This window comes from Rhinolophus sinicus, chromosome 4, assembly GCF_057876585.1.
Source record: "Rhinolophus sinicus isolate RSI-liver-muscle chromosome 4, RSI-T2T, whole genome shotgun sequence".
Taxonomy (NCBI): domain Eukaryota; kingdom Metazoa; phylum Chordata; class Mammalia; order Chiroptera; family Rhinolophidae; genus Rhinolophus; species Rhinolophus sinicus.
In genome coordinates, this window is record NC_142504.1 from 17,605,948 (window position 1) to 17,623,012 (window position 17,065).

At 33.0% G+C, this 17,065-nt stretch overlaps 1 protein-coding gene across 2 annotated transcripts in view; it reads left to right on the forward strand.

Annotated features, from left to right (window-relative positions):
• Positions 1–17,065, forward strand: part of HYCC1 (hyccin PI4KA lipid kinase complex subunit 1) — a 57,120-nt gene that overhangs the window by 28,841 nt on the left and 11,214 nt on the right. For both annotated transcript variants that reach the window (XM_019727571.3, XM_019727580.3), the window contains exons 4-10: positions 1,052–1,231; positions 1,890–1,970; positions 2,692–2,807; positions 3,197–3,292; positions 8,937–9,053; positions 12,158–12,245; positions 12,752–12,911. In XM_019727571.3, the coding sequence (XP_019583130.1) occupies positions 1,052–1,231; positions 1,890–1,970; positions 2,692–2,807; positions 3,197–3,292; positions 8,937–9,053; positions 12,158–12,245; positions 12,752–12,911 (838 nt within the window). The remainder of the gene's footprint in view (positions 1–1,051; positions 1,232–1,889; positions 1,971–2,691; positions 2,808–3,196; positions 3,293–8,936; positions 9,054–12,157; positions 12,246–12,751; positions 12,912–17,065) is intronic.

Here is a 17,065-nt window from a genome sequence, read left to right on the forward strand (position 1 = left end):
AACTTGGTTAATATTTATTGAAATGTAACTTTTGCTATACCTTATATAAATAATGCTAAGTTTAATCACACCCAGTTTACGTATTTAACTTATTTGAAATCAAAACATCTGCTGTAAATTAGTTTCTGTTTATTACAATTATTGGTAGTTGAAAATCTGTTTAGTAAATTGACTTGAATCTATCGCCTAAGTTAGTAAAGTAATGAACTATATATAGTTCACTGAAAATATAATAATAGCCTGATGGCTTGAAAAATCAATATCTTGTGAATCTTTTACATACATATTTGTTTATGACTTGTGTGTGATCCTTGCATATGCTTTAAGTTAATACTTATCTATAAAGGTCTCTTGTCATGACTCTTTGATTTTAAAAAAATGTCTATTATAAAGATAGCTCTGTTAACTGGATAATGCTAGGAGTGTGGTGGGAGAGGAAAGGTTATAGGTAACTCCAAATCATGTGTAAGACAAAGTGACAGTGATGTCTAGATTATTCAGTGGCAATTAACCATGGTTACAATAGAGATCTAGATCTAGGGGTTCTATGATTATTCAGCTACTCCACACACCAGTCATTGCTGTCTGATGCTGCCTAATTATAAGCTCAGGAGGTGACAGTACTACCTAGGAATCCCATTTCAATTTCTCCAACTCTGTACGCAATTCTTTTATATATTGGCATTTTTAAAATTCTTTTTTATATTGCCTTTTTTTAAAATCAGGCAGAAAGGATATTAAGGAAGAAACTTCTTGTAACCTCGGTGTTTTAAGAAGTTAAAAAGATATGGTTTTAATAACAATACTGCCTTAGAGTTACAGAATATTTTAAAGTGTATACAGTGCTTCCATATATAATTGATTTGCACTGTTTGGCCTTCCACTAGAGTTCAGAGTTTTACTAAATAGCTTAGCAGTGAATAGTTTTGCTTCCAAAATGGAAACATTTATATATTTCAGTAATTACCAACCAGAGAAAACCCTGTATTTCATCTATCAGTGTCATTCAAATACAGTCCAGTCTTTGAATTAACATTTGTCTTTCTTCCAGTTGCTAGAACCTGTCTGTCACCAGCTCTTTGAATTCTATCGCAGTGGAGAGGAGCAGTTGCTTCGATTTACACTGCAGTTTCTTCCAGAACTGATTTGGTGCTACCTTGCGGTCTCTGCCAGCAGAAATGTGCATAGCAGTGGATGCATTGAAGCTCTTCTTCTAGGGGTTTACAATTTGGTTTGTATTTAATGTAGTTAACAAAATGTTTCTTGGCAAAAGCAAATATATAACCTTTTCAGCAAAAGCAAATACATAATAGTAACTACTTTTCATTTTAGTAAAGCTAATATTTGCTGTTTTATACATCAAATGACTCATAGTTCATTCTTCCAAAAATAACTTTATGGAGGTTGAGGGCTATACCGACATACGTGTAATTATGTAAATAAACCTTTTTGGATTGATTGAAGACTGCAAATCACACCATTTCAATTCTTTTATAGTGGTATCTGAAAATATCATTGTTGAATTTAAGATTATTTTAACTATAAATTGTCTGTGATCTTCACAAAAATTTTGGAGAAAGGTTTAGTCTAACATCTACCACTAATAATTCTATAAGATCTGGACTGTCTCCAGAATCCACACCATTGATTTAACATACAGTTTGCATTACTAATAGTTTGTATATTAACTATTATGATATTCTATAGACCTAAGATTTGTACTTATTAAAATAGAGAATAAATTTAAGGGCCTTTTCTTGACATATTTCATAACTGTGTTAATTGATTTAGAAAATGTAACTTTTTACATGAGAAAAATTAATGATTATTAAGACACTACATATGTGTAAAAAATAAATATTTTAAGATATTTTCTTTCACTTTTGTAGGAAATAGTTGACAAAGAGGGACATAGCAAAGTATTGAGTTTTACGATTCCGTCTTTATCTAAACCATCTGTATATCATGAAGTAAGTGAAATTTTATCAAAGTAAGTTTAATGTTTCTAAGATTTGAAGTTGCTATAAATTTAGAGTGTGGTTATTGAGGCAAAAATTTTGATCAATTTACTAGAAACTTAAAAAGTATAAAACACCACACAAAGTATTTGCTATTCCTAAAGTGAAAAATGAGAAATCAAAATCATTAAACTTTAAACTAAAATCTACCTGTAAGAGAGCTACTGAAAGTATTCATTTTAAAATTTTTTCTCTTCTTATTGATGGATAAGACTGTCATTTTTTTGTAGCAATTATTTATTTCCATGGTAGAATTTTTGAAGTTAAATATTTTTATTTTTATGTTTGTGGTTTGGTTGTTAATTATTTATTAAATCTTTGAGCAGAAAATTTAGTAGGCAATATGAATATTTCTTTTTTTACAGAAAAATTGGTAAAATTGATTCACAATGTGGAAGTTGAGATGAATAAAATAGCTGTCAGTTGGCATCTTGCCTCTGAGTTTGATTTATAAAAATATCAGTGAGCTGAATTTTTTGTATTTTGCTATTTTTGGGGGGGAATGATGAAGAGAGTCTTTTTTATAATTATAAAACTTCAAACTTTGATGTCATTTGAATATTTTTAAGATATGTGATGTTCAAGGCAATCATTCTTAGTGGTGTATGTGTTCTAAGTATATTTTCAACAGAATTTTTTTCTTCTTCTTTTTCATTCAAATGTCTTTCTTTAGCCTTCCAGCATTGGGTCCATGGCTCTGACCGAGAGTGCACTATCCCAGCATGGCTTGTCAAAAGTTGTGTACAGTGGACCCCATCCCCAAAGGGAGATGCTGACAGCACAGAATAGGTATACTGTGGAGACATCACCTACTATCCTGCCACACTGATTTAAAAATAGTATTTCAGTAGATTTATAAATAATGTTTAATGAGTTGTGTATAACAATTTTAAAAAATATTGAGTCATTTTGTACAAGAGAAAAACACATCTTCCCAGTTTGTCACTTATACTTTGCTTTAGATGTCATCTGGAACATTGAATTTTAAGATAATTTTCATCTGACTGTTACTTGGGAAGTCGTCTTTTTTCTTTTAGCTTTGTATTGTTATTGTTGTGATTATTTTGTACAGATCTGTTCCATAGCATAATATCTCTCCCTGATGCCTGCTAAATTTAATTATGGTTGACTTCTTAGAATTCTAAAGATTTCTAAATATTCTTTTGGTTTATCCTTAGGTTTGAAGTGTTGACATTTCTTTTGTTGTGTTACAATGCTGCCTTAACCTATATGCCCAGTGTTTCTCTTCAATCACTGTGTCAAATTTGTTCAAGGTAAATTAAAATTTAAATATCTTTAATATTGAAATATATGAATCTAGGATACTGGTTTGTTACTTATCTAGGTTGTTTTTGTTTTGTTTAGTGATTTGTTTAAAACATTAAATAAGTTAATGTGAAGCTGAACCTAGCCAATACATAGAAAGCTCCCTATAAATGACAGTCACCAAAAAACACAATGAAGAGGGTAAAACTGAATAGCATTTCAATGGAATACTTAATTAGAAAGGACAATACTATATAATTAAAATAATGGAACTGTTATGACCTTTTATTTTTGGCATGTGGTTGGTTTCTGTTTTGTTTGCTTTTTAAAAAATTATTATATTTATTGCTCTCTAATTTGGTACCGAGAAATAAGTAAGAGGTATAGTTTTTAAATTTTCTTTGTGTAAAAAAATTGAGCTAAGAGGTTGGTTGAATAAATTATGATAGTCCTTAGGTGTAGTACGCAAAAAATTTTAAATTCTGATTTAAAAGAGTATTTAATGATAGAGTATATATGGTGTGATTTTAGCATTGACGGTATATGACCAGAATATTAACAATTGTTGTGTCTAATTGATAGAATTATGTTTTATTTTAATTTTTTCCTGTGTACTTTTCTCCCCTCTAAATTTGCTATGATAAAGATGTTATTTTTTTAAAAAAAAGAAAGAAAGAAAGAAAAAAGAAAACAAAAAAGACGCAGAAAAGGCCTTTGGTAGTTCAAGTAATTAAGAGAAAATATTGAATTAAGGAACTTGTAGAATAATTTAGATTTGGGGAATTTAATTTAGAAAATGCAACTTTGAAAAGTTAGTAAGAAGGAGGGTGCACAGAGCAATACTTAGAAATCAAATCAAAACAAAACAAGCAAAAGAGCAGAAATTGATGCAAAATAGGATAGAAAACCATAGAGGACCAGAAGGAGCAAGGAAGTAATAAGGCCAAGGGCTTGTTAGAGAAGACAGAAGTGGAGAGTCTTTCAGATGATCCCTGAGTTAGAGCATAATCACATTTCCTCCACCTTGGAAGATGATACCAATGTGCCTTCTCTCCCACTTACAGAGTCTTTCTAATAGGTTTCTTGTTTTAAATCCCATAAAGTCAGAGGTGCTCAGATTTTTGAATTTTGTAAGATCTGTAAAATTTCAAAAAAGCTGGAGTAGATGGGGTATCTACATAGTATTGCCAACTTTTTTTTTTGCTACGTCATTATATTATAAATATCTACCATCAACATTATTTAACAAAAGGAAGACTATTTTAACATCAAAAAAGGGGGAGAGTGGAAGGATAATAAGTTATAAATTAAAAATGGGATGCTTAGCTTTCTTTGTTTCTCATTTCCCTATGGTCCAGTGAGAACTTTGTTACGGACTAAAATGAGAACAAGGACCAACACTTCAGAAACACTGTTTTAAGGAATAACTTGATGCAGCAACTTTTCACCTGTAGAACTTAAGTCACTCTACAAAGCCCAGGTGCTGCTCTGAAACAGTGTCTTAGATGGTACGACCCAGGAATGTGTGTGTGTGTGTATGTGTGTGTATAAAATGTTCTGATACATTTGAAGCTCTAATATTCTGATACATTCAGATGTTCTAATACAACCTCCTAAGTAAGAGCGGCTGTTGATGTTTTCCTGAAACTGCTGATGCAAAAGTTAGGAAAGAACATGTGTCACAGGCTTCTGTCCTCTGTAACTCCAATGCACTGCCCTCTAATATAATTGCTTTTACTATTGGGTTGGTGCAAAAGTAATTGTGGTTTAAAAGGTTAAAATAATTGCAAAAACCGGAATTACTTCTGCACCAACCTAATAACTGGGTAGAAAATTGCTAATATACCAATTTTGCCTAACCAGAGAACTGGATAATCCTTCAAGAACACAAGAACTGATTTTAAAAACAAAGATAAATAGATTATTTAAAAACTAGCTGTAGGATTTTGGCCAAGGAAGATTTTAGTAGAAACATTAAATTAATTCTTTGTCACGAGAAAAACTATTCTGTATAAATGTTCACCATCTGTAAGAAAACGAGAGGAAAGAGATCTAAGTAATTCAAAAGACTTAAGCTTTAAGTAATGCTAACTCTTAAGAACATGATGTAAGAGGAACTCCTTCAAATTTGTCATTCTTCTCTTTCTTAGTTTGCTTTTTTTTCAGATTCCCCATTTCTGTATTCTCAATGGTTTAAAATCCAGTTATTCATTTCTCTTAATTTGTGGTTCCCTGTTTATCAAATATTCTAATAAAGACTTTTTTTTGTACATTTTAGTGAACAGAAAATAATTAGAAAGCACTTGTATGGCACCAAAGCCTAATCCATGCCTACGGAAAGACAACTGGTTACAGAGCTGTGGTGATAAGCAATTTATAAATGATTACGATAGGTGAAGTGTAAGAGCTTCCTGCTGATCTTGGTCCCAGTGCAGGTTTTCCTGCAGAATAAAGTGATCACACTGTGTGATGGCTGAGCCTGTCCTTTTGGCCATGTGGCAGGGCCACAGATTGCTGCTCAACTTGGTAGTTGGTGACTATGCCAAAAATAATTAACTGGGGTAGCTATTAGATTGGTGCAAAAGTAATTGTGGTTTAAAAGTTTAAAAATAATTGCAAAAACCGCAATGACTTTTGCACCAACCCAATAGAAGGCAGGATACATAAATACAACCAGAAAAAAATCATGGAATATCTGAGCTAGATTTAATGACAGATGTGTCCCATTCTTTTTTTTAACCTCTGATTATAATGAATTGTGGAAGTAATCAAAACAATCTTAGACACTTCCCACCCTCCACCCATACATACAAATCCATTCTGCTGAGCAGAAATCTCTGTTCAGTTACTGTAAGCTTTGCTTTCCTGATTCAGACTGATGGCCAGCTTGATCGCCTGTGTTTTCCTCATACACAGTATGCACAGACGGCTTCAAGAAGAGGTTTGAAAGGAGGCGAGAGCTAGACTGAAGGAGTTTTAGTCAACAAACTTCTGTTTTCTGTTAGTACTAAACATATGTATATGGCCTTCCTAACAGGTATATACCCATCAATACTACAAATATGTTTTGCTAGTATACTCGTATATCAAAGTCCCCTAAATTTGGGAAAGTATTTTGATGTGGAGTATATTAAAGATGAAACTGTACTAAGCTAGTAAGTTAAATCCTTTCCCATTGTCTAAAGGACTGTCCTGATTTTGTTTACCTGGTAAGTCACTCAGCTGACTGACTTGGATATGTATTGCTATGGACTCTTTTTTTCCATTTTTTGTTTATTTTATTCTATTTTATTTTACTCTGTTCTATTTTATTATTAGTTTCAGGTGTACAAACCAATGTAATAGACATTTATACCCCTCACAAAGTGGACTCTTGATCAGTGTATTTGTTCTTGTGTATCTGTAATGAAACCCAGCCCTTCTCATCCTAGATCAACCTTTCTGACTATATAAGCAGATTTCTTCTTGTTTTCTGTCTATTAAGCATAAATTTGTGCAAATAAACCATTCTGTGAATTAATTCTCCTGACTGATAAAATTATATATATCAATCACAGTGTATGTCACTTTGTTGTCATCCAGTGAATGAAAGCTGTTATTGTACTCCAGTGATGAACACATGTTCACTATTGATGCAGAGCATCTCTTTCTTTTTTCTCACCTGTTTGCTGTTACCAACAGTTCTAGAACATATCTTACACCAGGTCATTTTTTTGTTGAAAGAACCTATAGTTGAGTTTTCATTGCTTACTGTTTTATTTGCAAACTTTTTATCTATCCAAATCATCTCCATTCTTCACAATCCAATTAAAATAGTCATTTCTCTAACAACTTGAGCACGGTTTTTGCATGTGGTATTCTTTTGAGGAAAGTGACAGAAGACACAGCCTTTATTAGGCTCCTAATTTCGAAGAGCGGAAGCATGAAAACAAAAGTGCTCATTTACTGTAATGGGCAGTTCTTTCATTTTCTCTTTTCTCCCTGTCCTCTTCTACTTCCCCTTTTCCTGCTCTCCTGACCTTCTCCTTACCTCCCTTTTCCTCACTACTTAAAAAACAGAGCAGAAAAAGAAGAGGTTTTGAAATTGGTTAGTTTTATTTCATCATCTGTATCTTTTATCGAGGTGGATAGGGAGTAGAAAACTGGACCAAATTTTAAGTATTACTTAAATTATAAAGTAGAAAAACAAGTATTTCCCTTTTCCCAGCTAGTTTCTCCTCACTGATCTGATGATCTTATGATTGTGGTTAATCTACTTTCTCTTCTACCTTAGGTTCTGGTATATTTATGAATAAATATTCTCTCCAGTTAGCTCCACTGGAATTGGGCCTTCTAATCATTTTGTGGTTTGAAATTCAGAATATATTAACAATCTCAAGTGTCAAATGAATTTATATTTACTCTTTAAAGTTGCTTTGAATTAATGATATCCTCAGGGGGATACTTTTTGAAATGGTCTGTGGTATACTTGGGCATGTTTAAGTAAAGGCTTAGATTCCTTGAGTAGAGGAACTATTAAGTTCCAGATAGTAATTGCGTGAGGGGAGTGGTTAAATAGTTACAGTCTCTGGACTAGTACTATATTAAGGTTGTCTTATATCAACCACAACATATTATGAGAAAACAGCTATTTTCCTATTTTATTAAAAACAGAAACTTACTATTTATTTTAAAAACAGTGTGTGTTGATCACAGAAAATTTATAAAATATAAATATATGTAAAGAAGAAAATAAGTCTATAATCCCACATCTCAGAGATAACTCTGTGACTTTGTAATGATCTTTTTTTCAGTACACATGCCCACCTATTTGTTTATTATAACATGAATTAGGCTCCATGTTTTATTTTGTACATTTTTTTTCCTGTCATTTAAACAGACTTTCAAAATGTCATGTTTGTTTCAGAGTATTGTCTGAATGATTTTTATAATTGGTCACCTGTGCTGGACTTTAGGTGGCTTTCTATTCATTATACTATTTGTTAACTTTAGTACTCCTTAAATATTCTTCACTATAATAAATAGTTGTTTACATTTCAGTTTTTTATGGTAGTTTCTTTTTAAAAATTTGGTAAAAATCTATTGATCTTTCTTTAGGATTCTACCTTTGGTATCGTGTTTAGGCATTCAAAGAATATGTAACTATTTGCTTATGTTTTATTTCTCTTATGGTTTTTTAACATTAAAAATTTCACTCTATCTGAAGTTTATTAAGCTGTACTGTGTGATGTTTGAGTCTAATGTTAGAGTATTATTTTGGAGCCTGCAGTTTGTGTCAAGAACTTTGTCAGGAATAGAGAATAGAGGATCATACCACAGATCTATTTATGACAAATAGTGCTGAATTCCTCCTAATAGATTTTACCATGACCAGAAATTATTCAGAATTGAATTGATCAAAATGAGTGAATCAATTCTGAGAATCTGGTTCGCTTACTATATGTTGACATACCTCTAGCTTTATACATTCTTTCCCAGTCTAACTTGCTCAGGAAAATGTTACAGACAAATGTTCTCTTTGGAAAGATTGATTCATAGCCATTAGGTTTGTAATGAGAGCATTCCTAAGTACAGTGTTGGCTTATAAATGTTAAAAAAAAATTACCTAAATTTTTACCAATTTTACAAAAATATTTATTTTGATCTTTTTAGAATCTGTGTTTGCGGATATCCCCGGCAACATGTAAGAAAATACAAAGGTGTAAGTAGCAGGATACCGGTTTCTTCAGGGTTCATGGTGCAGATGTTAACAGGAATTTATTTTGCCTTGTAAGTTTTTTTCATATACAAAATAAACCTTTGATCTCTTTGGAAAATTATAGTCTGCTACTTTATTGTTAATGTATTATAATCTCACTAGCTAAATAATCAGCATATTTTTGTGAAAGAGTATCAATCAAGATCTTGATAATACTTTTATTATTTCAAACATATCTTTCAATATTCTGAAGAATTTGTATCCATGTAAAACACTTCATTATTTTTTTTAAAATTCAAGGACAGAATGAATATTAGCAACACCTAAATATACTCACAGTTCCTTTCTTCATTACTCTTTTTTTTCCTGTAGTTTCTAAATAGATTCCCCCCATGAATATCTTTTTCCATTTCCAGAAATCTTAGCTCTTGAACATCTTAGAGCCTCTTTGAACACAAATAATTTATTATTAATTTCTAATATTTATGCTCAGTCTTAATGCCTCAGGTACTAGTATTTTTCTTTGAACCCTATCTTTTACTTTGTAATTCTCTTACTACACATATCTTACTATACTTTGCATTATATTCACTTGCTACTTTAATTTTCCCTTGTAGATTGTAAACTTGACTGAAAACAATTTATGATCTTTGGGCCAAATTTGGCCTGCTGCCTGTTTTTTTTTTTTTTTTTTTTGCTTTTTTGTTTGTAATTTTTATTGGGGAACAGTGTTTTTCCAGGACCCATCAGCTCCAAGTCAAGTAGTCGTTTTCAGTCTAGTTGTGGAAGGTGCAGCTCCCTGGCCCGTGTGGGAATCAAACTGGCGACCTTGGTGTTATGAGTACTGCACTCTAACCAACTGAGCTACCCAGCCACCCTGCTGCCTGTTTTTAAAAAATTCTTATTGAAACACAGTCACATTCATTTGTTTGCGTATTGTCTATGGCTGCTTTTGTGCTATAGTAACAGAGTTGAGTAGTTGCAATAGAAATTGTATGGCCCACAAGCCAAAAGTATTTATTATCTGGCCCACACACAGTCTTGGATGCTCTGATCTATTCTATTTTCTCTTTTTTTGCTTTATGTTTCACATTGAGTAATTTCTGTTGATCTATCTTCATGTTCATTGGTTCTTTCCTTCACTGTGTTGAGTCTACTAATGTGCTTACCAAGGGGTTCTTCATTTTTATTAGTGTGTTTTATTTCTAGCCTTTTCATCTGACTCTTTCTTATAGTTCCCATCTCTCTGCTGAAATCTCTATCTGTTTATACATGTTGCCCATGTTTTCCACTAGAGCCTTTAACATATTAATTATAGTTATTTTAATTTCCTTGATAACTGCAACATCTGAGTCATCTCTGAATTTGGTTCTATTCTTTGTCTCTTGACAGAGGCCTGTTTTCTTGCTTTTTGTGTGCCTTGTAACATTTGATTGATCCTCATTTTGTTCATGGGTAGGACAGTAGAGAGTCAGGTAAATATTATTTACAGCCTGGAAATGGGCATGCCTCTTTTCTTCTAGACTGCTAGTGGAGTTATTATAGGCAGGAGTGAGTTGGGGTTGGATTTTGTTGTTGCTATGGTTACCTTCAGGGCACCACCTACTTCAAATTCTTCTCATGTTACCTGGTACTTAAGGTGGGCGGAGGTGGGTTACTGGAGTGTTTTTCTCACTAATCTTGCTCCATCCTCAGCTTTCAGCTTTCCCTGTGCATCTGTTCCTCAGGGAGGACCTCTTTCCATGTTCTTGCCCTGCTCCAGCACTAGAGCGCTATTGTTTGTTTCTAGATGTGTACTAGCCTGGTTGGGGGGAGGGGAGAATGGTGTTCTCTGCTATCCTGGTCCAGCCTCTAAGTAGACCCTATGTCCCTGCCTTTGGAGGGGCGGGGAAGAGGAGGTCCTCACTGCTCAGTGGTCCCATCCCTCCTCCACTGATAAGAGACCTCTGGTAGTCTCAGCATAGGATGATTTCTTGATCCTTCCCCACAGGTAGAGGTTTTTTTGTTTTTTTTTCTTCCTTTTTCTTTCCTTCACAGCCATAGTCGGTTTTCAACCTTTGTCATTGGGGTGAAAGGATTTTCTGCTCTTTCCCCAAAGGCTTTAAAATGTTTGTTCCATGTGAGAAAAGGATCTGGCTGCATCTTTATGCCTTTCCTGCTCAGGCCTCTTGTCCTTCAGGTCTGGTCCCCCGTCTTGCCCGCAGTTCTTCTTGTGAGTGCCTAAAGGAGGTATGTGTGGAGAAGCGCTGGTGAGTGGGGATGAGCTCCCCTTGTATCTCCTCCCAGGCGTACTATACTCTTGTGCTGGCTCACACTTCGATTTGAGCAATTTGTTAAAAAGTTGAGCCAAATTCTTACTACTAACTTGCACTGTGGCCTGTCTCTCCTTAGCGGCACCTGTCTGCCCTTAGGTTTCAGGCTATGTGGTTGCCCTGTAACCTTAGCTTCTTGCTGGATTCATGAAAAATTAAAGTTTTGCAGATTTATCTTGTTTTCAAGATAGGAGCAATGTTCTTTCCATATTTAAGGCCTCTTTTGCACTCTTGATGTAATTCACACTTCTTTATTTTGTTAGCAGATGACCAAGCCATTATTTCTCTGTCCATTTTCATCATTTAGCCAATTTTTAGGAAGAGTTTGGTCATGTCTTTGAAAATTACACACACTTTTTTCTCAATATATCTCTGATATTCGCAACGTACATCACACACACTTCTAAATGAGTATCAAAATGCAAGGAAGTAACTACTTGGGCTATTGCAAGCCACAGTAGTTGGAGAGTCTCATTAAAAACCATGGGAGTTAAAGAATAATTTGACCATAAAGTGTTTTGAACATTATTCTAAGGCATATAATGTATGATGTTCTGACTTGCTTTGAAAGTTTAAAATGCTTTGAGATTGCCTAGCTTTTTTGTATATGTTCTGTAAATAGAAATGTTCTTTAGAGAAGAAATATACATCTATAAAATTTCCTTTGCTGTTAATAGGCTTTCAGATACAACTGAAAGAAATTCAAAGATTTAAAAATATGTTTTTAAGGAGAGTAGAATGCTGAGCAATATGCTAATACGATCTGTTATTTTCCTCAGTAAAAATAAAGTTTCTCATTGTATTTTGTTCAATTACATAGGATTAATTTAAAATAATTATACTTTCTTGATTTAATTTTATAGTTATAATGGAGAATGGGATCTAGCTCAAGAGGCATTGGATGATGTTATATACAGAGCCCAGTTAGAATTATATCCAGAACCATTGCTGGTAGGTGCCTCACTTATTTATGTAAATTTTAAAATTTAAAATGTCTCAGTTTCGAACTATAAATTGAGAAGTAGCCATTCATAATGCATTAATATGTCATTAATACTCAGTGATTCATGCTCCTGTTATACTAGGACAATTTAATACTTGAAAAGGTATATATAATAAAATTTGAAATTTTTATTAAGCTAACTTCTTAGATACCTGATAGTCTTTTTAGCTTGTAAGAATGTTCTTCTTAACATGCTAGAGCTATATTTATTAATTAGCATTAGGCATTTGGAAATATAATTTAATATTTTGAAATTTTTAATTTCATCACTTATTATTTTTAACTATAAGTTACCTTCTGAGCTCTTACTCCTTATTCTAGAGTATTTATATGTTATCTTATGAAATACCTTGGAAGCATTCTTTTATAAAACCAATTAAAATATAACACTTTATCTAAGGGTATAATAATACATTTGTTAATACCAATCTTAAACTATATGTTTTCTTCTTAGGTTGCTAATGCAATAAAGGCTTCATTGCCTCATGTTGCCATGAAATCTAGTAAGGAGGGTACAAGGTGTATTCAAGTTGAAATCACACCAACTTCCTCTAGAATATCAAGAAATGCAGTAACCAGCATGTCAATAAGAGGTCATAGGTGGAAAAGACATGGTAAGAAACCAAAAACTACACGTTAGAAAATTGTTGATTCTATCACATTTTTCTTTGTACTTGTCGTGCTATAACTTCTAGCTTTAGTAAATAGTATCATATTGGCCTGGAAGAAAGAGCTGTTGGCTCACCTTTAACTTCTAACTTATTATCTATGAGTGACAGGCAATAAGGAAAATAGAGCCCCTTATGTTACATATATGAATGAAAATTTATTTAAACATTGTGTTGCCTTTTAAATTATATTTCAATAGAGTAGGAGAGTAGGAAAATGCATTTTAAAATTATTCATACTTTTGGGGTTTCTATTCACAACTATTTGCAAATATTCCTTAATGTTTCTGATTTGTCAACTAACTTTTTAGCAAAAAACTTGCATATTAAAGTAGAACAACTAATAGAGATTTTAACATTTTCTTCTGGACTTCCTATAAAGAATTCCATAGTATTGATGCAACTTTAGGCATTTCCGTTTTCTGGAAGTTAATTTTCTCCCAAGATTGTTTGTTTGTTTGTTTTTAATTATTTATATTTTCTTCAGTTACAATTGACATTATATTACAGTTGACAGTATTGTATTAGTTTCAGGTGTGCAGTATAGTGGTTAGCTATTTATATAATTTATGCAGTGATCTCCCTGATTAGTCTGGTACCCACTTAGCACTATACATAATTGTTGTAATTGTTTGTTTGTTTTAATATTTCTTCTTGACTTCATTTTATTACTGAAAGTTAATTTTATTCACCAGGCCTTCTCAATGCTTTCTTATTTCTCTTCGTTCTCTTCCTATTTAATTTCTTATTCTTTTTATAACTGTCCTCCTACCTACAAGTTATTGTAGTGGTTAAGAACCAGTGTAAGAAGAAGGTTACTATCACCTTTGTCAGAAGGTAACCATAGAATGGGAAGCAAAAAGCCACATCTTTGCCCTAAGCTGACATATATGCTAGCGGTAAACCCATTCTCTCTTTTCTTCTTCCTATAAACTATGATGAAAATTGTAGCTCCTTTTGGCATATTTGGTTCCATTTGTCACTATAGTATCTATAAGGAAATGCAAAAGTGAGAAGAATGAGATTATTCATGGTGAAATAGAAAGTTGATGATGAGAACACTTGCCATTGTTCCTTCTCAGGGAATCTAGGGAAAAAAGAATGATGATAGAATTTTCCAGCTTAATCAATGATCGTTTTCAATCTTTTTCTTTTTTAAAGTAGTGTGACAATTCTTGAAAGTCCTTTAGGAAAGCATAGAAGAAGTGGTAATGTTTGCCATTAGCAAGGCAAATTATGCTACTATTTAAAACATAGTTAGATACTTTAGTTTCTTTAGTGAAAATTATGCTACTGAATGGAACTAGATTGCAGGTAGAAAGTCATTTAATTATATGTGGTGGTACACTAGAGATCATTTTTTTGTTTAGTATTAATAAATGAAAATAGGCACAGAGACAATGAACCAGATGATATGGGTCATTGTAGCCGTAATGGCTCCCAAACTACCATTACAGGAAATGCAAGAATGAATTTTAATCTCTTTCCCACTTTCCTTTCTTGCTATTTAGGTAGTCGTATTGGAAATTAGGGAGACAAATATAGGTCTTGCAGTTAAAAATGTGAAAGAATGAAGTTCAGTTGTATTTGTGCATGTGTGTGTGAGAAAGAGGCATGTGTATGTGTCCATGTATGTGTTTAACAGAATAAGTGGTGTACCTTGCAATAAAATAGGTGTTTTCCAGAAATATAGTAGGAATGAATTATCAAGAGAAAAGATTACTTGAAGTATATTGTATCTGTTAGATACCTACATGTTTCCCAGATTACATTTTGGCCACCACTTGAGGAGCTGGCATTGTGTCTTAGGGCTACAGACTCATTAAAGTAACTTTCCTATCACCTATTCCCCTACACTTACTCCCCCTTCACCACCCTAACACCTGGGCACCTCCTGTTTATGATAACAAAAAGTCACAAATGAGGATTTAGAAGAGAATGAACTATAAAAACAAGTCAGGTGCCTGGAGCAGATGCAGAATATGGCTTAGTCTTGTCTACCACTCTTCTGTAATGTGAATTCCCTTTGTCCGATGGACTCTAAAATATTCCTAGTTAAGGTCCTTATTTACCTGTACAGGTAGGTTGCATTCTCCCTTTTTAGGATAGTCTTAGCTTTCCTTCTGAGAGCTGTACTTTTCATTGTTACTCTGTTCTGCTGAATTAAACACTTTTCTGTTTTCCATCTTTGTGGTCCCGATTCCTCCTTGCACACTTTATTATTGTTCTGGGCTCTTTAGCTGGCACTAGCTTCTTGTGAAGAAGATAAGTATCTTTGCTGTAGTTCTTAAATATATAAACAATTCTCAAGTTATACATTGATTTTTAAATTAAATTTATTTATCTGTAAATTATTATTTTACATTCATATATAAATTATATATATGAATTACAACAAAATTTAATTTATTTGTATACTAATTTTTGCAGAAATAGTGCTAAAGGGCTTGTAGATTCCAGGGTGACCCACAAAAGCCTTTTCATCCCATAATGTTTCTGAAGCAGAGTACTATAGATTGTAGGTTTAGTTTATGACTGTGTGAAAACACACTTAGAGTTTCTTTATTGGATGGAACACTAAATTCGTTTACCATTGCACCCGTATCCCTATCACATCCTTACCATACCAACCCTCCTAGGAGGAGGGATTTCTTCTGAGACCCCGAACTGTATCATTCAGTAGAAACGTGGAATATGCAACTTGAAGCCAGTGATGATGAGGGCTGGGGAAGGAGAAGGGACAAGAAACATGAACTTTAATAAGGAATATTCTTTTTATTTCTTGCCTCTTTCTTTGTTCTGCCAGTGCAGGAAAGAAGAAAGGAAATTGGCCTTTTTTTTTTTTTTTTTTCTTCCTTGGGTTTCTTTCTTTTTCCCCCCTCTTTTTTCTTTTATTTATATATATATATATTTAAATGAGATATAATTGATATATAAAATTATATTGGTTCCATGTGTACAACATAATGATTCAGTATATGTATATATTATGAAATGATCACCACAGGAAGTCTAGTTAACATCCATTGCCACACAGTGACAGTTTTTTATTCTTGTGATGAGAACTTTAAGATCTCTTTTAGAAACTTTCATGTATAAAATACAATTTTATTAACTATAGTCACCATGCTGTACATGTGTATTACATCGCCAGGACTTACCTATTTTATGACTGGAAGTTCATACCTGTTGATCACTTTTTCTCATCCCCTCCCTCATCCCCACCCCCCAACTTTCCCTCCAGCAACCACCAATCTGTTCTCCGTATTTATGGGTTTGGTTTTTTTGTTGTTGTTTAGATTCCATATATAAGTGACATCATGCGGTATTTGCTTTCTCTGACTTATTTCACTTAGCATAATTCCCTCAAGGTCTATCCATGTTGTCACAATAATAAATAGGATTTCCTTTTTAATGGTTGAATAATATTCCATTGTATACATACCACATTTTATGTATCCATCAGTAGACATTTAGGTTGCTTGAATATTTATTACCTCTCTCCTTTTTTCTCCTTTTTCCAGACTATCTGGGGAGAAAAGGGAGAGGAGTAAATGAGGTTTTCTCATGGGAGCAGCCAAGCAGAACTTTTCTATTTTTCGCTTTTTTTCTTTCCATATTTCTTTATCATTAAGGATTATAGATAATTAAGCCATGTGAACATATTAGTGTGTTTGCATATATGAGTCACCAAAAATTATTACATGCAAGCAAATACATTAAATTGGAGCAATTGATCACATTTACTGTTTTATTTGTAACAGAGAAATCTCTATCTTTACAGCCAAACTGTTTTTAAAATTAATTTGGAACATTTTTAATTACTTACATTAAAATTTTTTGAGCTACCTAGAATGTATTTCAGGATTCTCTGAAACCTCACAGATCTGCCATTCTTTTGTTAAAGTTAAGAATTATTGATAGCTTATATTTTAATGGAAACTGTTCTTTTGGAAAGTAAAAAAATTACTTTAGCTTAACATTTCGACACATGTCAGAACATATGTCCCTTGTTATGATCTTGTTATTATTGAATAACAACCCAAATTTCTAGAATTATATTTTGACCAGTTCATTTGCTTGGCCCTAATTAATAGACT